The 24643-nt window shown below is 32.8% G+C and overlaps 1 protein-coding gene across 5 annotated transcripts in view; it reads left to right on the top strand.

The window, feature by feature from the left end:
- Positions 1 to 24643, top strand: part of RPS6KA6 (ribosomal protein S6 kinase A6) — a 131892-nt gene that overhangs the window by 39447 nt on the left and 67802 nt on the right. For 4 of the 5 annotated variants that reach the window (XM_054472346.1, XM_054472345.2, XM_054472347.2 and 1 more), the window contains 5 exons: positions 1093 to 1174; positions 2170 to 2250; positions 3678 to 3757; positions 14076 to 14182; positions 14461 to 14498. In XM_054472346.1, coding sequence (XP_054328321.1) covers positions 1093 to 1174; positions 2170 to 2250; positions 3678 to 3757; positions 14076 to 14182; positions 14461 to 14498 — 388 coding nt within the window. The remainder of the gene's footprint in view (positions 1 to 1092; positions 1175 to 2169; positions 2251 to 3677; positions 3758 to 14075; positions 14183 to 14460; positions 14499 to 24643) is intronic. The other variant, XM_054472349.2, reaches the window with a different exon arrangement.

The raw sequence follows: 24643 nt of genomic DNA, 5'->3' as shown, positions 1-24643 counted from the left end.
TGATAAAACTTGAATGGATGAGGAGTTGCTCCTTGTGGATGAGCAAAGAAAATAGTTTTTTTGAGATGAAATCTACTTCTGGTGAAGATGCTGTGAACATTGTTGAAATGACAATAAAGGCTTTAGAATATTACATAGACTTCTTTAATAAAGCAGTGGTAGGATTTGAGAGGATTGAGTTCGATTTTGAAAGAGATTCTACTGTGTATAAAATGCTATCAAACAGCATCAAATTCTATAGAAAATTATTTCATAAAAGGAAGTCAATCTGTGCAACAAACTTCATCATTGTCTTATTTTAGGAAATTGCCACAGCCACCCTAACCTTCAGCAGCCACCACCCTGATCACTCAGCAGCCATCAACATTGAGGCAAGACCCTCCACCAGCAATAATATTATATCTCACTGAAGACTCAGATGATCGTTAGCATTTTTTAGCAATAAAGCATATTTAATTAAGGTATATAGGGTCATAATATTTGCTCTTTATTTGCTCTTTATTAAGGTTTATAATGTTTATAAAAAATTATAATGTTTGCTCTTTATTAAGGTAACAAAAAGTGGGCCTGGGTCTTAAAAGGAGGTACGTAGCTCAAGTTTGTCTTTCATTATGTTATTTATCTCTTACATCACAAAATTCTCAAAGTTCAGGACCAGCTCATCTATTTTAAAAATTTTCCTTTCTATAGTAGTATTTATATACATTACGATTTATTAAATCATAACAGTTTTTTTGATTAAAAACTAAATTAAATCTAAGAAAAGTGAGAAAATAATAATGTAAATTATAGAATAATTTATAGGAGAAGGTACAACTTTTTTCATTTTTTTTTTAAATTGACAAATAGTTGTACGTATTCGTGGGGTACATAGTGAAGTTTCAATACATATAATGTATGGTGATCAGATCAGGGTAATTTTGCATCCTTCAACAAATCTCTCACTATCTCTCCCTTCCCTCTATGGGGAGGCATATGTTTATAAAATTAGAGAAAATGCAAGGATATAAGTGTATGCTGGTATGTTTGTGTAGAGCAAGCATGACTAGAAATGTGAATTTTCCTTTTTTTTTTTGTTCAATTTTCTATTAGGTTTTTCTTGTTAGAAAGAAGACCGGTCCTGATGCTGGGCAGCTCTATGCAATGAAGGTGTTAAAAAAAGCCTCTTTAAAAGGTAGAAAATCAGAAAGTTTATTTAAATAGAATTTGACAAAGCGTATTTTAAGAAATATGCTGTGTATTACTTGCATAAGGTGAATAGATGTAGCTATTTTTAACATTGGTATTTGTGGCAGTTTTTCTAGCCTGTAGGTAATATTACTAGATTTGATATTGGCATATGCCTTAACTTAGTGAGAGTGCACCCTCGTAAAAATTTGATGCTAGAAAAAGTGACATATTACATTTAATTTAAACTTATTAACTTAATTAGGATATATTCTTTTCTTTCAAGATTCTTGGTTTTTCCTTTTCTATCTGTGTCAGTATTACATATTGAGAAAGCACAACGATTTGCACACGCTATCTTTTAGGGTGTGATAAAGATACCGCTTATGATCAGTTTTAATCAGTAAACTCATTTGAACAATTAAAAGAGATTAATAGGCCGGGCATGGTGGCTCACACCTATAATCCCAACAGTTTGAGCGGCTGAAGTGGGCTGAACCCTTGAGCCCAGCCCAGGAGTTCAAGATCAGCCTGAGTAACCTGGTGAAACCCTGTCTCTACAAAAAATACAAAAATGAGCCAGGTGTAGTGGCACGCACCTGTAGTTCCAGCTGCTCGGGAAGCTGAGATGGGAGGATTGCTTGAGCCGGGGAGGTGGAGGTTGCAGTGAGCTGAGATTGTGCCACTGCAGTCCAGCCTGGACAAGAGAACAATACCCTGTCTCAACAACAACAACAACAACAACAACAAAAGATGAACACATAATAAATGCATATTAGCTACATACCTATTTATGCCACCTTAACCTGTCTCTAGATGTAATGAATATTTTTGCTTTCTGAGAATATGGTCATTATTATCTAGGAATATGAAAACTGCAAATTTAGGCATTTATGAAGTTACATTTTATATTTTTATATTTGTTGTTTGGTAAATTATTGATGGACTCTTAACTGAAATGATGTAAGAGAGTAATATATTGTACCTTTATGTAATTTTTAGTTCGAGACAGAGTTCGGACAAAGATGGAGAGGGATATACTGGTGGAAGTAAATCATCCATTTATTGTCAAATTGCACTATGGTATGTAATCATTTTTAATCTTTATTTTAATCCTTATTTATTAATATGGAATTAGAGAATTATGATTTCCTTTCACACAATACTATAACAGGAAATAAATACTTTAGACTTAGTATATTCAACTATGTAAAATGTATTTGTCTGAAATAAATATCAATATTTAGTTATTAGTTATATGTCCTTCATTTTTCTAAGTTGATTAACTTGTTTAAAGTAACAAGATAGTGTTTTTCACTTACCTGTCTGGTAGTATTTATGTACTTTGCTAGGCTGTAACTTCATAATCTTAGACTATAAACTATTGTGGTAATTTACATAAAACATTAAGTCGCTTGTTCATAATGACCACACTTATCTGTTTCCTGGTTATATTCCAGAGGACCATGTAGTTATGTTAGTCTACTTGAGTTATTTTTTTGTACTTAATGGGAGACGACTACCAGTAAGAAGCAGTAGATGTAATGGAAAGAACATGAGCTTTGGAGTTAGACATTTCTGAATTTGAATCATGGCTCCATTGCTAATTTAACATATAGTTGAGATCAACTCTGTCTATCTATCTATCTGTCTGTCTGTCTGTCTATCTATCTCTGATATAGTGTACTTTGTCACTTCCATTTTTCTATATTTAAAAAAGTAGCGGCTGTTGATTTTATTCTTAGTGTAATTTTGACAAATAATACATTAAAATATATACCCAGTTATCACTATTAAAATCCCATAAGAAATTTCCACCCATTATTCTTTTACTCCTTGGTATACTAACAGAATAAAAAAAGTAACATCTAAAGACCTTCCCGTATCTGTAGTAGGTCCATCAGTAAACACTTATTGTGTGCAAAAATACTGTATTAAATTCAGTGGGCTATAGAAGTGAAACACTTTTTGACCTCAAGAAATTTATAACCTATAGAGAACACAGAGATGTAAAGAAATTAATTGTATAAATCAACATAGAATAAGTACTGTTAAAGAGGTATAAATATAATAAGATCTCAAAAGTAGCAGCAAGTAATTTCAATGAAGAAGAGGTTGAGGAAGCTGTTGAAAAATGTGAAAAGGGGGAAATCCTGGAAAGTTTAATAGAGGAAGTGGCGTTTTTCTTCAGCTTTATAGAATTTATAAATTTTCAGTAGGTTTGATAGGCTAAGTTTAGGCAATTGCAGTATAACATGCTTCATAAATTAGGAAATTTTTGATGGTAGAAGTTCTGTGTAAAGCCACATTCAAGGGTGATTATGTTCTGGGAAGGGGTTTATAGCTATTTCTACACTGGATTAAACACTGGGTTTAATTTTGAGATGTTATCCATTAATGGACCATGTGAGTAAATACTGTAAAATTCTAAACATATATTAATTTAAAAGCATACTAAGCTTTTTAAGCCTTTGAGATTATCCTGTTACTACATTCTAATTTTTAATTAGCCTTTCAGACTGAAGGGAAACTGTACTTAATACTGGATTTTCTCAGGGGAGGAGATGTTTTCACAAGATTATCCAAAGAGGTAAGTATCTGTACATTTTTACTATATTTTCTTGAAACAAAACTAAGAAAAATCACTTTTGTTCTTCCGCTAATTACATTTCTCCTATTGAAATTTTAAATGGTAACCACTCTGTTTCATTGCATAGTGTTTGGTAATGTGCCTGTTAATGGCATTTTCTATCATCTCAATGTGCTACTCATTATTTTCTTAGGCAAAAGAACAATATGAATAACTGGATAAAGTAGATATGGGCAAGCCTAGGACTTTGGCTACTCAAGCTACCTAAACACCTCTGGGAGTAGTGTTTATTCATTTTAAAATAGCTTTATGGAGGTATAATTGACATACAATAAACTGTACATACTAAAGTATACAATTTTATAAGTTTTTACGTTTGTATATAACTGTGAAACCATCATTACAATAAGAATAATTAGCATATCTGTCATTCCCAAAAGTTTTCTTGTGTTCCTTTGTGATACCGTCCTCCTGCCCTAACCCTACTGAATCTGCTTTCTGTCACTATTTGGTTTGTATTTTCTAGGAGTTTATATAAATGGAATCATATAGTATATTCATTTTTTTTTGTCTGGCTTAACATAATTATTTTGAGATTCATCTATGTTGTATGTACTAATAGTTTATTCATTTTTATTGATGGGTAGTATTACTGATTGTATGGATACATCATGATTTGTTTATCATTCACTTGTTGATGGATTTTTGGGTCATTGCAGTTTTTGATATTACTAATAAAACTGCTATAAACATTCATGTACAAGTGATTGTATCGTATGTTTTCGTTTCTCATGGGTAAATACCTAAGAGTATAATGACTGGGTCATGTGCTAGGTATATGTTTAACTTTTAAAGACACTGCCAAACTGTTTTCCAAAGTGATTATATAAATTTTACATTCCCACCAGCAGCGTAAGAGAGTTTCAGTTGCTCCACATCCTTGCCAACATTTGGTATGGTCAGTCTTTTAAAATTTTTGAACATTAGATTAGTTTTTAGTGGTATCCCATTGTGGTTTTGAATTACATCACACTAATGACTAATGATATTGAGTATCTTTTCATGAGCTCATTTGCCATCTATCCTCTTGGTAAAATGTCCGTTTAAATTTTTAGCCTGTTTTTTATTGGATTGTTTGTTTTCTTATTGAGTTTTGAGAGTTCTTCATATATTTTGGATGTAAGTCCTTGATCATATATGTTATTTGGAAATATTTTCTTCTGGTCTATAGTTTGTCTTTTCATTCTCTTAACAGTGTATTGAAAAGCAGAAGTTCTTGATTTTGGTGAAGTCTGATTTATAGGATTTTTTTCCCTTTATTAATTGTGTTTTTAGTGTCCTATATAAGGAATATCTGCCTAATCACAGCTAAAGATTTTCTCTTATGTTTTTCTAGAGGTTTTGTAGTTTGCATTTTACATCTAGATTTAGGATCCGTTTTGAGTTCATTTTAGTGTATGGTTACAGGTATGTGCAGAAGTCCTTTTTTTTTGTTCACATAGATATCCAGTTGTTATAGCATCATTATTGGAAAAGTCTGTCTTTTCTTCACTGAATTACCTTACATTTTTCTTGAAAACCAATTGATCATATATATGAAGGCCTATTTCTGGATACTCTGTTCTGTTCATTGATCCATTTGTCTATCTTTATGACAATACCACGCTGTCTGAATTACTGTACCTTTATAATATGTCTTGAAGTGAGGTAGTGCAAATCCTTGAGCTTTGCTTTTCTTTTTGAAAGTTTGGCTTTTCTAGGTCCTTTGTATTTCCATATCAGTTTTAAAATCGGCTTTTCACTTTGTACAAAAATGTCCTGCTGGGATATTGGTTGGAATTTTATTGAATGTATAGGTCAATTTGCAGATAAGTTACATTTGAGTAATATTGAGTCTTTTAATTGATGAACATGGTATCTTTCTCAATTTATTTAGGTCATCTTTAATTTCTCGCAGTATTGTTTTCAGTGTAATTCTTGCAATTCTTTTGTCAGATTTACCTCTAAGTAAATCCTGTTTTTAATGTTATTGTAAATAGAATTGACTTCCTAATTTCAATTTTAAATTGGATGGAAACACAACCGATTTTTTGTGTATTGAGCTTGTTTCCCAGTCTAGCCAAACTTAATACTTCTAGCAGCTTTTAGAAATAGATTTCAAAGGTTGAGAAAGTTTTCTGTAACTATTTTTGAGAGTTTTATAAAAAATCAGGAATCAATTTTAGATTTATTCAAATGCTTTTTCTTCATTTATTGAGATTATAATTTTTTTTGTCTTACTGTGGTGAATTACATCGATTGATAGTCAGATGTTGAACCAACCTTGCATTTATGGATGAACCCCACTTAGTCTTGATGTATTACCCTTTTTATAAATTGTTGGACGATATTTGCTGAAAATTTAAGACTTTTTGCATCTATTTTTATGAGGGATATTTATGATTTTCTTGTATTATTATGTCTATTTTTGGTATTAGAGTAATTCTGACTCGATAGAATGAGTTGGGTGTAGTTTTTGCCTCTTTAACTTTCTGGGAAAGTTTATGTAGATTCAATGATAAATTGCCCTTAAATGATTGATAGAATTCACCAGTGAAGGCATCCGAACCTGAAGTTTTTCTTATAGGAAAGTATTTAACTCCAAAATCAATTTATATAATAGACTTGGGTTATTTATTTTTGAGTGAGCTTTGCTAACTTGTGTCTTTTAAGGAATTTGTCTATTTCATCAAAGTTACAAAATTTATCAGCATAAAAATGTTCGTAATATTCCCTTATTGTCCTTTTTGTAGTTGTGGAATTGTTAGTGATGTCACTGCTCTCACTTTTGATGTTGGTAATTCATGTTTGCTCTGTTTTTGTTCTGCTTAGCCTCACTAGAGATTTATCAATTTTATTACTCTCAAAGAAACAGCTTTTGGTTTCATTGATTTTTCTGTATTCTATTTCTGTTTTCTATTACATTGTTTTCTGCTTTAATCTTTTTTATTGCTTATTTTGTGTATTAGCTTTTCTTTTTCTGGTTTTTAAGATGGGAGCTGAAGTTATTGATTTGAGGCTTTTCTTCTTTTCTAATAATGTAGGTGTTTAGTGTTACAAATTCCCCTCTGAATACTGCTTTAGGGTCATCTCACAAGTTTTGATATGTGTCATTTTTATTTTCTCTCAATTCAATGTACTTTATGATTTCCTTTCTATTTCTTTGACCCATTGATATTTAGAAGTCTGCTTAATTTACAAATATTTGGGCATTCTTCCACATTTCTTTCTATTGTTGATTTCTACTGTAATGTTGTTGTGGTCATAAAGCATACTTTGTATGACTTTAATTCTCTTAAACTTATATTTGCTTTATGCTTCAGAATGTCGTGTATCTTGGTAAATGTTCCATGTCCACTTGAGAAGAATGTGTATTCTGCTGTTTTTGGAGGGATGGAAGGTTCTATCAAGTTGTTTGATAGTGATATTAAATTCCCTATATTCTTTCTAATTTTCTGCCTGTTCTTCAAATTTTTGAGACAAGGATTGACACCTTTTACGTTAATTATGAATTTGTATATTTCTTCTTGAATTTCTGTTAGTTTTTGTTTCATGTATTTCAAAGTTCTGTTATTAGGTACATAAACCTTTAGGGTTATTATTCCCTCTTGATGAATAGACCCCTTCATCGTTATGAGATGACATGACTGACTTTATCCCTGGTAATGTTCTTTTCTTCAAAATCTAATTTGATACTAACATGGTCACACCAACTGTTTTCTAAAAAAGTAGTGTTAGTTTGGTATATCTTTTTCCATATTTTAACTTTAGCCTATTTGTGTCTTTATATTTAATGTGTGGTACTTAAGGAAGCATAGTTTCCTTGTTTTTTTATCCAATCTGAGAGTCCACGTCTTTTAATTGGGATATTAGACCTGTTACATTTAATATGATTATTTTTGTAGTTCTATTTAAATCTACCATCTTGCTATTCGGGATTTTTTTTGTGTCCCATTTGTTCTTTGTTCTTTTTTCCCTCTTCTCCTGGCTTCTTTTTAATTACTTTTTTTTTTTTTTTTTTACAATTTCATTTTTATCTCTGCTGTTGGCTTATAAATATTATCCATAACACTTTGTTGTGTAATTTAATAGTTGCTTTAGGATTTGTAGTATAAGTTTTAACTCAGAGGTCAGGCAAATATGGTCTTCAGGCTAAATTTGGCCAGTTATTTTTCTTTGTAAATAAAGTTTTATTGGAACACAGACATAGTCATTTGTTTAAGTATTGTCTGTGCCTTATTTTGTACTTCAATGGAATCATACTTGCATAGTCATTTTTACTGGATAGCAGGCATGGTGGATTTAATTTTCTTACATGCTAGATACCTTTATTTTCATATAAATAGTATTTAGCTTTTCTCTAGGATGCAGTTCATTTTCTTGTAAACACTTTGATCATTTTTGGCCTTGTGTTTAAGCTTTGCCATGTGGGACTAGGGAAGTATTTAGTTTAAGATTAATTTTTCCTCAGTATTAAGCATATCCTTTCTTTAACAAACACTCTTTGAATTATGAAGCTTTTCACTCTCACTTTTGGGAAGAGGAGCTGTCTCAGTCCTTTGTGAGCTGAGTGGGTTCTTTCTTTTAATCTTTTAAGGTTTTTCTTTTCCTGGGCTTGGGCTTGGGTAGTTTCCTCAGATCCATGTTTGACTATATATATATATATGTGTGTGTATATATATATACATATATATATGTGTGTGTATATATATATATACATATACATATATACGCATTTTTTTTTTTGAGATGGAGTCTCAGTCTATTGCCCTGGCTGGAGTGCAGTGGCATGATCTCAGCTCACTGCAACCTCTGCCTCCCGGGTTCAAGTGATTCTCCTGCCTCAGCCTCCTGCATAGCTGGGACTACAGGTGCACAGTTAGCCCGGCTAATTCTTGTATTTTTAGTAGAGATGGGGTTTCACCATGTTGGCTAGGCTGGTCTCAAGCTCCTGACCTCAAGTGATCTGCCTGCCTTGGCCTTCCAAAATGCTGGGATTACAGGCATGAGCCCCAGTGCCTGGCCCATGATTGACAATTTTTTATTGGATGGCAGACATTGTGACATTTAGCTTGTTAAGGTGATGAACATTTTTGTATTTCTGTAACTATTATTGATCTCTGTTCTGAGATATAAAACTAGTTTGATCCTTATAGGTCTTTTAAAGTTTGTTAGATTGGACTAACACAGCTTTCAGTCAGGGGTTAATTTTGTTCCACTACTGAAGCAAAATCCTTCTGATTACTTTATCTGATGTCCTATGAATTATGAGATTTTCTGCTCTGGCTGAAGGCAACAGGAACTATTCCTGGCCCATCGTGAGTTCATCGATTGGTTCCTCTAACCCTTCGTTCTTTTCCTGGTTTAGGGTAATGTCCTCACTCATATGTGCTGAGTATTTCTCCACTGAATACTTGAAGGAGACTGTCTGCATATCTACAGAGTTCTCTTTGTGCAATTTTCTCTTCTCTAATACTCCATCCTGTGAATTTTGTCCTCCTTCTCTAAGACTCTCTGTTCTGGCTTATCTACTCAGGAAGTCTTTCAGGCTCCACCTGACTTAGCCCTCCCTGTACTACCACTTGGAAACTCTTTCCAGGTAGTAAGCTAAGGCAGTTATGGGGCATACGTCATTTGTTCCCTGTCTCTCAGTATTCAGTGTCCTTTGTTGCCTGATGTCCAGTGTCTTGAAAAGTAACATTTCATACGTTTTGTCCTGTGTTTTAGATTTTTCAGGCATGAGATTAAATCCTGTCTTTGTCTGCTTCATTTTTTCTTTAAGTAGTAGTCTGGGAGTAGCATTTTAATTGGGTGATAGTAGTTCAATGTCTTACTTCCAGAATTTACAGTGTAGAATGTGGGAGAGCTACTGTTGATTCCCAGAGCTCTGGAACTTGCTGTGATAAAGGAACAGTGTGTTTCTGGTATGCTAGCCAGTGCTTAAGTGGCTAAGGTCTCTGGCTTATATCTGTCTACCTCCAGTGTAGAATGTGCCATGCGTGAGCATAGGGTATGTTATTGGTATATTATTAACTATAGAACATAATTCAATATGTGAAAAGGATTGTCTAGGACCCCCTTCTAAGGAGGGTCTTTAAAGGACCTTGTTAAAAACTGGTACCAAGGCATAGAAGGACAACAGTATGATAAGGCTCCATTATTCATGATTTCTTGCATTAGATTTTAGAAGTGTCACAAATATGTTTGAGAAATTCTTGTAGTCATTTCTAATTTTCTTTTAAACTCTTCAGACCTCCATTCTCGATGTGGGACTATCTAAACCCATACTAGCACAGAGATGCAGTCAGTAAGTTTTGATTCCTAAGTCTGGAATATTAGGTAAGAGCAAGCATTTTAAATGCGTTACCCAAAAGATGATAAATTAGTACATTGATTGAGCAGCCTTTTAAAAAATGATTCAATGGTTACTTCTGTAGATAGCTTATTAATAATTAGATGTTTGTTGGTTATACTTCACTTGTGTATACAAAAAATTGTTAAATAATCCAAAATGAGGACATGTTTTTATACCTTAGAAAAAGACTTTTTAAATACATTTTTGTATGATTTAAAGAATTTTATAATGTATGTCATTTGTATTTTAAAGGGAAAGATACCTACCCAAATTTCCCTTCCTCAAAATGTACACACACACACACACACACACACACACACACACAAATACACAGGTAAACAAACAGAACTCTTAAGCTGTGCTCTGTTTTGCTTATATCAAGAAAATGTGGTAGAATGAATGGCTGATTATTGTAAAGCTGTCAGTTCTTCTAAAATTAATTTATTGGCTTAACAAAATTCCAAATAAGGCCACAATAGGGAATTTTGTTTGTTTGATGTTGACAGAATTATTTTATAGTTTCCTTGGAAAAGGAAACAAATGCAAAGAAATAATATTTTTGTTTGTTTGTTTTTTGAGACAGGGTCTTGCTCTGTCACCAGGCTGGAGTGCAGTGGCACTATCCTGGCTCATTGCAGCCTCAACCTCCCATGCTCAGGCAATCCTCATGCCTCCGCCTGCTGAATAGCTTGGACTGCAGAAGCATACCCCACTATACCCGGCTATTTTTTTTTTCAGTAGAGATGGGATCTTGCTATGTTGCCTAGGCTGGTCTCAAACTCCTGGGCTCCAGTGATCCTCACACGTTGGCCTCCCCAAATTCTCTTGTTTAAAACTTGGTAATGTGCATAAGCAAAACATTATAGTATCAACACAAGATTGGAAACATACTGTATAGCCCAAAAATATCCTGTTATAGATTACTTACCATATATCATTATGGTAAAGGAAGAATCACAAATTGTGGCAAAGAGATTGTTCAATAAACAGTATTTGAGAAATTGCTTAAATATTTCCAAAAATCATTTTAAAATGCCATCTCTACCATATACAAAAATAAATCTTACTTACATAAAAAAGCTAAATCTTGAAAAACAATTACCCTATAATAAAATGCAGCTAAATATTTTGTTGACCATTGGATGGAGAATGTCTCCTTAAACATTAAAATAATGAAGGAAAAATCATACAGAAATCATCTATACATTTGACTAGCAAAAATTAAGGGTTACTGAACATCAAAAACTAGCAAAAAATTGGATAAATATTTGCAGCTAATGTGATAGAAAACTGACATTTTTAACATATAAGTGACTTGTACCAATTGACAAAACAGTAAGTCAGTAATAGAAAATAGGCACAAACATTACTGATAATTCACAAAAAAATAGAAAGACTACTAAACATGAAAACCAATGTTCAGCCTAAAAATCAAAACTTAAATTTAAAAAATAATGCCATTTTCACACATCAAATTTGAAAAGGCTTTTTACAGGGTATATTCCATGCTATCAAGGATGTGGTAAGACAAATGCTTTCATAAACTGCTGATGGGAGTGGAAATTACTATAACCTTTTTGGAAAATAATTTTATTGTGTATGTCAGGAATCTTGGACTATTTATGCTCCTTGACCCAGCATTCCATTTTTTAAAAAAATTCTTAATTCATTTTGAGAAAATGATCATAAATATCAGTAAGATGTACATATGCATATTGCAGAGTTATTTCAAATAGAGAAAAATGGAAATAACCTAAATGTCAAGAAGGGGAATGTTTAGGTAAATTATAGTAAATTGGTATGGTTATATTGTGCAGCTATTGAAAACTATTTATAAATAAGTTTTAAAGACATAGAATGCTTATGATATAGTATTAACTGGGGATAAAGGAGGCCACTAAATAATACTTATACAGTAGTGTGATTTCAACTGTATTAAAATACACATAACGTAGACACATTCACACACAGATATGCACAAAAAATTTGCAGAGCAGATGACAAAATATTAAAAGTGCTTAACTCAAGAGTACTGGAGTTTAGGATAATTTTCATTTTGTAGGGGGGGCAATTTATGAGTAGGACGATTAGTGGGTTGGAAAGCATTATTGGTAGTAAACCTAAAATTTGTTTTTAGAAAAGCAAACATTGCATCACAGCATGTGGCAGAAGTGGCTTCTGGGGAAGAGTTCATTCTTATGGACAAGTATCCCTGAGTTCATGTCTTGGGCCTCCTTCTTAACTAGCTGTGTTATTTTGGGCAAGTTACTTAATCACTCTGAGTTTCTTTCTCCATTTGCAAGATGTTCCTAATACCTACCTCATAGAGTTTGGAAGCTATAATAACATAATGATTGTACAGTGCCTGGCACATAATTGCTACTTAGTAATGTTTTATTTGCATCTATCATGAGGCTCTCCTCCAAGACAACTTCATGACAAGGTGGTAGGCTTGCATAACTGTAACTAGGCAAATTTTTTTTCTAATTTAGTTTTAAATAATTTTTATTTAGGGTTTTCTTATGTATTAGCTTTCAGAGAACATTCTTATTATCCTTGGTTAGAAGTTGAATAGGCAACAATTATTTTTATTCTTAATAAAAAGTCAAGTGAAAGTGATGTTTTTATACTTTTACCATTATAATATTCAAATTAATGCTCCCAAAACTTAGATAATAAACAATCTTTGTTTTTCTATTGATCATTTTAAAAAGTAGTTGGCATATCAGAAGGTATTAACTACTAATTCTCTGCAATTTTACTAGTAACCTGGATCTGCATTGTGAAATGCAGTGGCCATAATTCTAAATGGGCAAGCAGGTTGTAAGCTATTATGACATGTACTTTATGCAATTTTGAGCCTTCTTAATAATCCAGAGGTTTCTTTATGAAAATAACCCATTTTTAGAAAAATATTTGATTTTGCCAATCTGGAGTTCTTGCTGAACCTTAAAAATTACATCTAATGGCTGATTAGTGTCCAATTGTATGTGTAAATGAATACTTGAATGAATTTAGATGTAAACCTATAATAATAATACCATATGGTTATATATATAGTTTTTTAAAGTTTACAAAGCTTTTTTTCCACATAAACTGATTTGATTCTTACAACAACCTTGTTAGGTATATACAGCAGATATTATTGTCCTGTTTTACAGATTTAGAAACTGAGGCCCAAAGGGCTAAGTGACATGTCTGATATTACACTGCCAATTCTGATTTCAAGTTCATTACTCTTCACTTCATCATAGCAGCCATATTTCCAGGCACAAAATGATTAATACAGTGCCATTACACTCGTGTACATTACTAACGGAAGAGGCTTGGATCCACCCCTTAGGTCAGAGATGAGGTCACAATTGTGTGTAAGATAAGGGTTACTAATTTAACAACTTGTGGCAGCTTGTAAAAGCTTGTAAAAGCTTTGGGTTTGTAGAGCCCCTAAAAGTGAAATTTCTGAGAAATGATACTAGACAGTAAAAGAGAGAATGGTATAAATAGTGGAATTCTCAGAGCTAAAACAAAATACCTTCTATATTTCAAATACCCTAAGGGTTACTATATTATAGCAGATTACTAAAATTAATATTGGTATTATGAGGCTAAGTCACTTTATAAAAGGTGAATCTTGTGCTTTGCATTTAGTGTGAGAAGATATACAAACAACATAATGTTTTAGAAAGATTTACATTAAAATGGTTAATATCAAAGAGACACATTCTTAAAGAGTTTAGTGTCATTTATATAGAAACCTTATTTCTCTGATATTGCCAGTAATTATGCCAGTCAAATAAGAATTGACGGTGCTTATTATCTTATTATTTTCCTAGATTTGTCTGTCTACTCATTTTGAAAGAAGTATTTTTAAATATACTGAATATTGAAAGAAAGATCAAATGATAAATCATTATTTTGTTCTAGGTTCTGTTTACAGAGGAAGATGTGAAATTCTACCTCGCAGAACTGGCCCTTGCTTTGGATCATCTGCACCAATTAGGAATTGTTTATAGAGACCTGAAGCCAGAAAAGTAAAGCTGTATTCTTTTGTTTTCGTGTTGTCTGTATTTCTGGAACTGCTTTTTGTCAAACTCAGATCTTTTAAATATTATAGGGAATTCTATATGAATTATATGAAACTTATTTGTAAAAAGTAATCTTTGTAAGACATACATTGACTTTAAGTTAATCATTTAAATTTTTTACATATATTAAATAGATACTGACCTCTCAGTTTTATGATTTTTGTGTAAATGTTTTATGTAAAATATTTTATTCCATCTTGTTCAATGTGAATTTTGATTTACAGCATTTTGCTTGATGAAATAGGACATATCAAATTAACAGGTATGCAGATTTTCTTATTATACCCTTAGACGCTTGATTCATATTTTTTATTATTTTAATATAAATTTGTCTAAGCCTGTTTTTTTCTCTTTCTGAATTTGATTTGTAATTTATTTGTCTCTTTAGTGAATTAAATGTTATTTGATGGTTAGACTGCTCTCAATATGTTCTAATTGTAATGTTAAAAAATTGTACATTAGATGCACTTATCCTAAATAAGAAATGATCGTTTTCTAGGTAGCAATACATCATCTTAGTTTGAGTCTAGACAGAAAGATGTATCACAAGTAGTCATCACATTTGAAATATAGTGACAACCTTCCCTCCACCTTCCCTAACTCCTGGCAACCACTTATATGTTCTACATCTCTATAATTTTGTTATTTTGAGAGTGATATAGAAATAGAATCATACAGTAGTCACACTACTGAGCATTTATCCTAGAAAAATAAAAACCTATGTTCACATAAAAGCCTGTATATGAATGTTCATAACAACTCTATTTGTAATAGCCCAAGACTGGAAATTACCTAAATGTCCTTCAAAAGGGGAATGGATAAATATAAATTGTCATACTTCCATATGATGACATACTACTCAGCAGTAAAAGGGAAAGACCTGTTGAGACATCCAACAACTTGGATGAATCTCAAGGGCATTGTGCTGAGTGAGCCAGTCTCAAAAGGTTACATGTGTTTTCAATAGATAGTAAATTCTGTATTTTATTATTTGAATGCTAGAACAGAGGTAAGATGAAGATGTGGTCTTTACAGATAATTTTAAATAGGTACACTTTAAAGGTAAGTTGCTTTAAATTCCTGTGTATACTGCATCGGTGCAAAAATAAAATATCAAACAGTTACCTCAAAAGCTGACATAAATATGAAAAAGTTCAAATAAAGTTCAGTGACTCTTATTGATTCACAGCCTGATTATCTTTTTCATGTACAAAAGAAATGATGTGGGTTCGAAGATATTTAAAGAGAAAAAGGAAAGGAAAATAACAGTAGGGAACAGTAGAGTTTTGAGATTTTTATATAATACATAAATTTTATAGCAATTAAAAAGATAATTAATTAATTCCTCTTTTCATTTTTGCTTAATAAAGTATACCTCTTTTGTCAGAGGTGAGAAAGAGGTGGGAAAAAGAGTAGAAAAAAACCTATTTTTCTCTCTCTACATTAAGGTTAATTACGTAAATAATGATGCCAAGTTGATTTGTATTTAGTATTCTCATTTTAATTCTGCTTTTGATAGATTTTAGAGACTTAAACTGTCTGAAGAGGGAAGAATAGATAGGATCAATATTAATTTATAATCAAGGGACACAAAGCATGTAACAGGAAGAAATGTGATTTATAATTTTTTTTAACAATTCAATTTATTTTCCTTGCAATGGCACAAACATTTCTTTTAAAGAATGTGTACAATAATAAATATTAGATAATTTACAGTTTTATGATTATAACCTAATTCAAGGTTTTATAATGACTACATTATGGATTTACCCCGACAGCATTCCAATGAGGTTAGTTAAAGTATGACCACTCACAGCAAGTATTTTAACCCATTTATGCCTGAGGCTGCAATGTTTTGAATTTTTGCAGTCAGACTTTGATGATGACCTTGAGCAGTAGAATATAAATAACTCCCACATGCTTAGCGTTCCAGTAATGGAACACTAGGCATAAATGGGTTTAAGAGTTCTTTTACAATGTTTCTTTTAATTTATTTTATATTCTTTATCTTTCTCTTTAATTTTTCTTGTTTGCTTTCTTTCTCCTAGGGAGGGTCTTTGCTAGCATTCTGTTTTCCAAGAATAATTGCAGGAGAATGGCAATACTTTTTTTTTTCACTAGCCCACTTTAGAAATTCTCCAGATATAAGGAATGGACCTAGTATCTGGAATGACAGGCTACTCTGAAATTACAGTGGACTAGAGAAAGTTTCCTGTTGTAACTGCTTTGAGTCTGATTGGCCTCGTTCTGAGATTATGATTGTTATAGCAGATCAGTAGAATGAGAGTGGATGAGAGTGGATATTCCCAAAGATCTACATCCTTGCTAATATATTATTTATATTATATATTACTATATTATAAAACTTACGTTTTTTTTCTGAAATCCTGCATCCTTTTCATAGTCTGTATAAAATCCCTTGCATAGTTCATATAAAAATAACTTTATGACTTGCCTCTTTAGAAAAAATATTTCATCATAATATCCCATTAAAAAGTATAGCTTGAATACACAATTTATTTGAACTGTGATTGCTATAATCTGTTGCATTTTTTAAATATTATTTTTTTTAAGAGACAGAGTCTTACTCTGTCATCCAGGCTGGAGGGGAGTGGCAGGATCACATCTTATCACAGCCTTTTTTTTTTAAATTATTATTATTATCACAGCCTTTAACTCCTGGGCTCAAGCCATCCTCCCACCCCAGCCTTCTGGGTAGCTGGGACTTCAGGAACATGCCACCACACCCAGCTATTTTTTTTGTGTGTGTGGAGACGGAGTCTTGCTACATTGCCCAGGCTGGTCTTGAACTCCTGGCCTCAAGCAATCATCCTGCCACGGCTTCCCAAAGTGTTGGAGTAACAGGTGTGAGCCACTGTGCCCAGCCTATAATGTGTTTTCTGAGAGACATAATTCAGAAGCAACTTCTACAAAGAGAGGGAAGAAAAATATACAGTGGTCAGAGATGTAAATCACACAGTACTTGAGCTGAGTATTTAAGAGAAAAATGTGTACTTGAGAAAATAATTCTATGTAGTTTTTATAGTTACTTGCAAACTAATCACTGAGATTGCTTTTATTTATAGTAACTATTCATCAAATTATTCTATTCTGAGTGTGCTTTTAAAGTTTAAAGTCTTATAAAAGAGTCGTTTAGATTACAAAGATGTGAAACACTGACCCTCAAACCTACCCCCCAAAATAACCCTTCCATTATGTAGTTGAATTGTACATTTTCTTTTATTTTCAAATTAGTGATTTGGAAAAACCACTGTATAACATATGGCTTATCTACTCTTGTAGCTAGTTTTATATTTGTACAATTTTCGTCAGTTGATTGCTGAGCAAATTATAGTTGTTAAATAACAGTTTAGTCAGAAATAGTACGGCAAAGGAACTCTGTGGATTGGTTCTGAAAGGTAACAGAATCTCTGAAAGGTAACAGAAGAATAAGAAAATTCTTCTCTCCCCCCTTCTCTCTGGAATGGCCAAAGAAACTAGTGTTCTTCACAAGCTATGTTATATTCAGCTGAACTGACCTTGAAGACTAGATGTTAATTATATTTACTTTTATAAATGAAATGTGCAAAGTTTACAAGTTTCAGTATACAGAGAGAACATAGTAGCACAGTGAAAAGATTTTTAAAAATTGTACCAAAAGTTAAAATACATTAAGCTATTATCTAAGGATAAGTGATTTTTTTAAATGAAAATGTTGAGCATAGTTAGAAAATCAGTTTTGAGGGGACCTAAAATTAAGTGTTAATGTTGATATTTTATTGTAAACAAGCAATATAGGGATTATAGCTTTTTTATTTTTAAGATGAAAGTATACTTTACATGTATTAAAACTCATCCTTCTGATGTCTTTTGGTGATGGGACTATCCTGTGTCTTGACTGCATCAATGTTAGTGTCCTGGCTGTGGTTATAGTACTATAGTTTTGCAAGATTTTACCATGGGAAACACTGGATACACAGGATCCCTGTAGTTTTTCATGTAACAGCATGCGAATCTACAATCATCTCAAAATATAAAGTTTAATTTTTAAAAATCACTTTTTTTGTGTGTATAGTTCTGCAAGTTTTGACAAATGTGTACAGCCTTGTAACTATCACCAAAATAAAAATATGAAACAGTTCCATAACCCTCCTCCCCCAAATTCTCCCCTTATAAGTCAGTCCTCCCTTTACCCCAAGCCAACTACCAGTCTGCTTTCTGTTCCTGTATATATGCTTTTTCCATAATGTAATTATGAACAGAGGCATACAGTATACAGCCTTTTGAGACTGACTTCATTTAATTAGCATAGGGCATTTGAGATTCATCCGTATTGTTGGCTGTATCGATGAGTGTTTTTTTTAAATTGCTAAGTAGTGTTTCATTTTATGGTGGTACCATGATTTGTTTATCCATTCCTCAATGAGGAGGCATTTGAGTTATTTCCTGTTTTGGGCAACGATGAATAAAGCCACTGTAAAACTTCATGTATAGGTTCTTTTTTACCATAAATTTTTATTTCAGTTAAGTAAATACATAAGGAGTGAGATTAGTTGATCATATGTTGAGTATATTTAACTGAGAAAACTTCAAACTGATTTCCAAAGTGGTTGTAATATTTTGTATACCCACCCACAATGTCCAGTGGATCTGTATCCTCACTAGCATTTTGTATTGTTAGTATTTTTTATTTTAGCTATTCTAATAGGCATTAGGTAGAATTATCATGGTTTTATTTCGTATTTTTCTAATAACTAATGACACTAAGCACATTTTCATATATTTATTTCTTTGAAGAAGTGTCTATTCAGATCTTTTGCCCATTAAAAAATTGGATTGTTTGTTTGGTTTCCAATCTAGAATGTTTTATATTTTTTTAAATTTAGATTTAAATTTTGTGGGTACATAAGTGTATATATTTATGTGTTGTATGAGATATTGTGATACAGGCATGCAGTGCCTAATAATCACATCAGGGTAAATGGGGTATATATTTATGTGTTCTATGAGATATTGTGATACAGGCATGCAATGCCTAATAATCATATCAAGGTAAATGGGGTGTATACATCACCTCAAGCATTTATCCTTTATGTTACAAACAATCCAATCATATGCATTTAGTTATTTAAAAATGTATAATTACATTATTTTTGACTATACTCATCCTTTTGTGCTAGCTAATATTAAGTCTTATTTATTCTAACTATTTTTTGCACCCATTATCCATCCCCCATCCCCTAAGTCCCTTCCCCCTGTACCCTTCCCAGCCACTGGTAACCATCCTTCTACTCTATTTCCATGAGTTCAATTATTTTAATTTTCATCTCCCATAAATAAGTGAGAACATAAGTTTATTTTTCTGTGCCTGGCTTATTTCAGTTAACACAATGACCTCCAGTTCCACTCACAATGCAGATGACAGGTTCTTGCTCTTTTTTATGGATGAATAGTACTCTGTTGTGTGTAAGTGCCACATTTTCTTTATCCATTTGTCTGTCAATGGGCATTTAGATTGCTTTCTTATCTTGGTTATTAAAAACAGTCCTGCAGAAAACATGGGAGTACAGATATCTCTTCATTCTACTGATTTCCTTTCTTTTAGGTATGTACCCAGCAGTGGGATTAATGGATCATATGGTAGCTCTATTTTTAGTTTTTTTGAGGAACCTCCAAACTGTTCTCCATAGTGGTTGTGCTAATTTACATTCCCACCAACAGCGTATGAGGTTTCCTTTTTCTCTCCATCCTCGGCAGCATTTTTTTATTGCCTGACTTTTGAATAAAGGCCTCATTTTAGGGAGAAATTATATCTCATTGTAGTTTTGATTTGCATTTCTCTGGTGATCAGTGATGTTGAGCACCTTTTCATATGCCTGTTTGCCATTTGTATGCTTTCTTTTGAGAAATTTCTATTCAGATCTTGTGCTCATTTTTTTAATTGGATTATTAGACTTTTTCCTGTAGAGTTGTTTGAGCTCCTTATGTATTCTTGTTATTAATCCCTTGTCAGATGGGCAGTTTGCAGATATCTTCCCTTATTCTATGAATTGTCTCTTCATGTTATTGATTGTTTCCTTTGCCGTGCAGAAGCTTTTTAACTTGATGTGATCCAGTTTGTCCATATTTGCTTTGATCACCTGTACTTGTGGGCTATTACTTAAGAAATCTTTGCCCAGTCCAATGTCCTGGCAAGTTTATCCAATGTTTTCTTGTAGTAGTTTTATTGTTCAAGGTCTTAGATGTAAATTTTTAATCCATTTTGTTTTTATTTTTGTATATAGCAAGAGCTAGAGATACAGTTTCATTCATCTGTATATGCATATCCAGTTTTTCTAGCACCATTTATTGAACACACTGTCCTTTACCCAATGTATGTTCTTGGCACCTTGTTGAAAAGGAATTTACTGTAGATACATGGATTTGTCTCTGGGTTCTCTATTCTGTTCCCTGTTCTATGTTTCTGTTTTTATGACAGTACCATGTTACTATAGCTTTGTAGTATAATCTGAAGTCAGATAATGTGATTCCTCCAGTTTTGTTTTTTTCATTTAGGTAGCTTTATCTATACTGGGTATTTTGTGGATCCATATAAATTTTAGGACTTTTTTTTTTCTGTTTCTGTGTAGAATCTCATTCTATTTTGAAAGGTATTGTGTTTAATCTGTAGATTGCTTTGGGTAGTATGGACAATTTTAACAATACTGATTCTTTCAATTCATGAACTCGGAATATCTTTCCGTTTTTTGTGTGTCTTTCTCAATTTCTTGCAACATTTTAGTACATTCCTTTTTGCATGTCTTCTTTAATTTCTTTTTATCAATGTTTTGTAGTTTCATTGTAGAGATATTTTACTTCTTGGTTAATTACTATGTATTTGATTTTATTTTTAGCTATTGTAAGTGGCATCACTTTCTGGATTTCATTTTCAGTTTGTTCTCTGTCGGCCTGTAGAAATGCTACTGATTTTTGTATGTTCATTTTGTATCCTGCAACTTTGCTGAGTTTGTCAGTTCTAATAGTTTCTTGGAGGAGTCTTTAGGTTTTTCCAAATGTAAGATAATACCATCCGTAAAAAAGGATAATTTGACTTCTTCCTTTCTCATTTGGATGCCCTTTTTCTTTCTCTTGTCTGATTGCTCTGGTTAGGACTTGCAGTACTATGTTGATTAACAGTAGTGAAAGCAGGCATCCTCATTGTGTTCCAGGTCTCAGAGGAAAGGATGACAGTTTTTCCCAATTCAGTATGATACTAACTGTGGGTTTGTCTTATATGGCTTTGATTATGTTGAAGCATGTTCCTTCTATACCCAGTTTTCTGAGGGTTTTTTTTTTTTTTTATCATGAAGAGGTGTTGAGTTTCATCGGGTGCTTTTTCAACATCAGTTGAAATCATCATATGGTTTTTGTCCTTCATTTTGTTGGTATGATGTATCATATTAAGTGATTTGCATATGGTGAACCATCCTTGCATATCTGGGACAAATCCCACTTGGTCATGATGAACAGTCTTTTGAATGTATTATTGAATTCACTTTGCTAGTATCCTGTTGAGGATTTTTGCATTATTATTCATCAGAGATATTGGCCTGTAGTTTTTTGTTGTCATATCTTTGTCTGGTTTGGGTATCAGAGTAATACTTGTCTCATAGAATGACTTTGGGAGTATTCCCGCCTGCTCTATTTTTTGGAATATTATGAACAGGATTGGTATTAATTCTTTAAATGTGTAGAGGAATGTAGCACTGAAGCCATCAGGCCCTGGGCAGTTCATTACTGGGAGACTTTTTATTATGGTGTTGATCTTACTACTTGTTATTGGCCTCTTCAGGTTTTGGATTTCTTGGTAGGTTTTATGTGACAAGGAATTTGTCCATTTTCTCTAGATTTTCCCATTTATTGGCATGTAGTTGCTCATAGTAGCCACTAATGACCCTTTGAATTTCTGTGGTATCAGTCATAATATTTCCTTTTTCATCTCTAATTTTAATTATTGGGGTCTTCTCCCTGTTTTTCTTTGATAGTCTGACTAATGGTTTGTCAATTTTGTTTGTTTTTTCAAAAAGCAAGTTTTTATTTCATTGGTCTTTTATATTATTTTCCTCATTTAAAATTCATTTATTTCTGCTCTGATATTTATTACTTCTTTTCTCCTACTAATTTGGGTTCAATTCGCTTGCTTCTCTAGTTCTTTAAGATACATCATAAGGTTATTTGAATTTTTTTTTTGATGTAAGCACTTTCAGCTATAAATTTCCATCTTAGTACTGCTTTCACTGTATTCCATAGGATTTTTTATTTTGTATTTCTATTATCATTTATTTCAAGAAATTTTTAAATTTCTTTCTTAATTTTTTTATTGACTCTCTGGTCATTCAGGAACATATTGTTTTATTCTATGTGTTTATATAGTTTCCAAAATTCCTCTTGTTGTTGACGTCTAGTTGTGTTCAGTTGTGATCACAGAAGATGCTTGATATTATTTCAGATTTTTGAATATATTAAGACTTGTTTTGTGATCTAACGTATGGTCTATTCTTGAGAATGATCCATGTGCTGAGGAGAAGAATGTGTATTCTGCAGCCTTTGGATGAAATGTTCTGTAAGTATCTATTAGGTCCACTTTTTCTATGGTGCAGATTAAGTCCGATGTTTCATTGTTGAGTTTTCTGTCTGGGAGATCTGTCCAATTCTGAAAGTGGGGTGTTGAAGTCACCGGCTGTTACTGTATTGAGTTCTGTATCCCTCTTTATCTCTAATAATATTTGCTCTCTATATATGGATGCTCCAGTTTTCGGTCCATAGATATTTATAATTTTTCGATCTTCTTGCAGGATTGACCCCTTTATCATTATATAATGACCTCCATTTCCTTTCTTATTTTGCCTTCAAATCTATTTTGTATGATATAACTACTCCTGCTCCTTTGTGGTTTCCATTGGCATGGAATATCTTTTCCCATTTCTTTATTTTTCAGTCTATATGTGTCTTTATGGGTGAAGTGTGTTTCCTATAGGCAACAGATCATTGTTTCTTGTTTTTTCATGGTTCATCCAGTGTATGTATTTTGATTGTTTAGTCCATTTACATACAGTGTTATTATTAATAAATTGGGACTTATGCCATTTTATTAGTTGTTTTCTGGTCTTCTCTTCCTTGTTTTTTTCATCCCTGCCCTCCTTTTACTGAAGGTGATTTTCTGTGGTGCTATGATTTAGTTTCTTTCTCTTTATTTACTTATTTATTTTTTGAGATGGAGTCTCGCTCTGTCACCCAGGCTGGAGTGCAGTGGCGCGATCTTGGCTCACTGCAAGCTCCACCTCCCGGGTTCACACCATTCTTCTGCCTCAGCCTCCCAAGTAGCTGGGACTACAGGTGCCTGCCACCACACCTGGCTAATTTTTTGGTATTTTTAGTAGAGATGGGGTTTCACCGTGTTAGCCAGGATGGTCTCAATCTCTTGACCTTGTGATCTGCCCGCCTCGGCCTCCCAAAGTGCTGTGATTACAGGCATGATCCACCACACCCAGCCTCTTTCTCTGTATTTTTTGCGTATCTGACATATGTTTTTCGGTTTGAGAATACCATGAGGCTTGCCAATATGATCTAATACCTCTTATTTTAAACTGATGAAAACTTAACACTGATTGTCTAAACAAACATGCAAAAAAACCTAATAAAAACACTACACTTTGAATTCGTCCCCCCACTTTTCAAGTTTTCATTGCTTCTCTTTATGTCTTACTGTACTATGTTTTGAAAAGTTTTTGTAGTTATTATTTGATTGGTTCATCATTTAGTCTTTCTACTTAAGAGGAATTTATACCCCACAATGACAGTATAATAATATTCCCTGCATTTTTCTTTATGCTTACTGTTATAGTGAATTTTGTACTTTCAGATGATTTCTTCTTGCTCATTACATACTTTTCTTTCAGGTTCAAGAACTCCCTTTAGCATTTCTTATAAGACAGGTCTGGTGTTGATGAAATCTCTCAGTTATTGTTTGTCTGGGAAGATCTTTATTTCTCCATCATGCATGAAGAATATGTTTTGCCAGTTATAATAGTATAAAGTAATTTTTTTCAGCACTTTAAATATGTCATGCCACTCTCTCCTAACCTATAAGGTTTCCACTGAAAAGTATGCTGCCAGGTGTATTGGGGCTCCATTATGTCATTTGTTTATTTTCTCTTGCTGCTTTTAGGATACTTTATCATTGAACCTTTGGAGTTTGATTATTAAATGCCTTGAGGTGGTCTTCTTTGGTTTAAATCTGTTGGATGTTCTATAACTTTCTTGCACTTGTATGTTTATTTCTTTCTTTAGGTTTGGGGAGTTCTCTGATATTATCCCTTTGAATACACTTCTTACCCGTCTTTCTCTGTCTACTTTCTATTCAAGTCC

Source organism: Pongo pygmaeus, chromosome X (genome assembly GCF_028885625.2).
Source record: "Pongo pygmaeus isolate AG05252 chromosome X, NHGRI_mPonPyg2-v2.0_pri, whole genome shotgun sequence".
NCBI classification, from domain to species: domain Eukaryota; kingdom Metazoa; phylum Chordata; class Mammalia; order Primates; family Hominidae; genus Pongo; species Pongo pygmaeus.
Note: the sequence above shows the minus strand (reverse complement) of the source record. Positions and strands in the feature narration are given on the sequence as shown.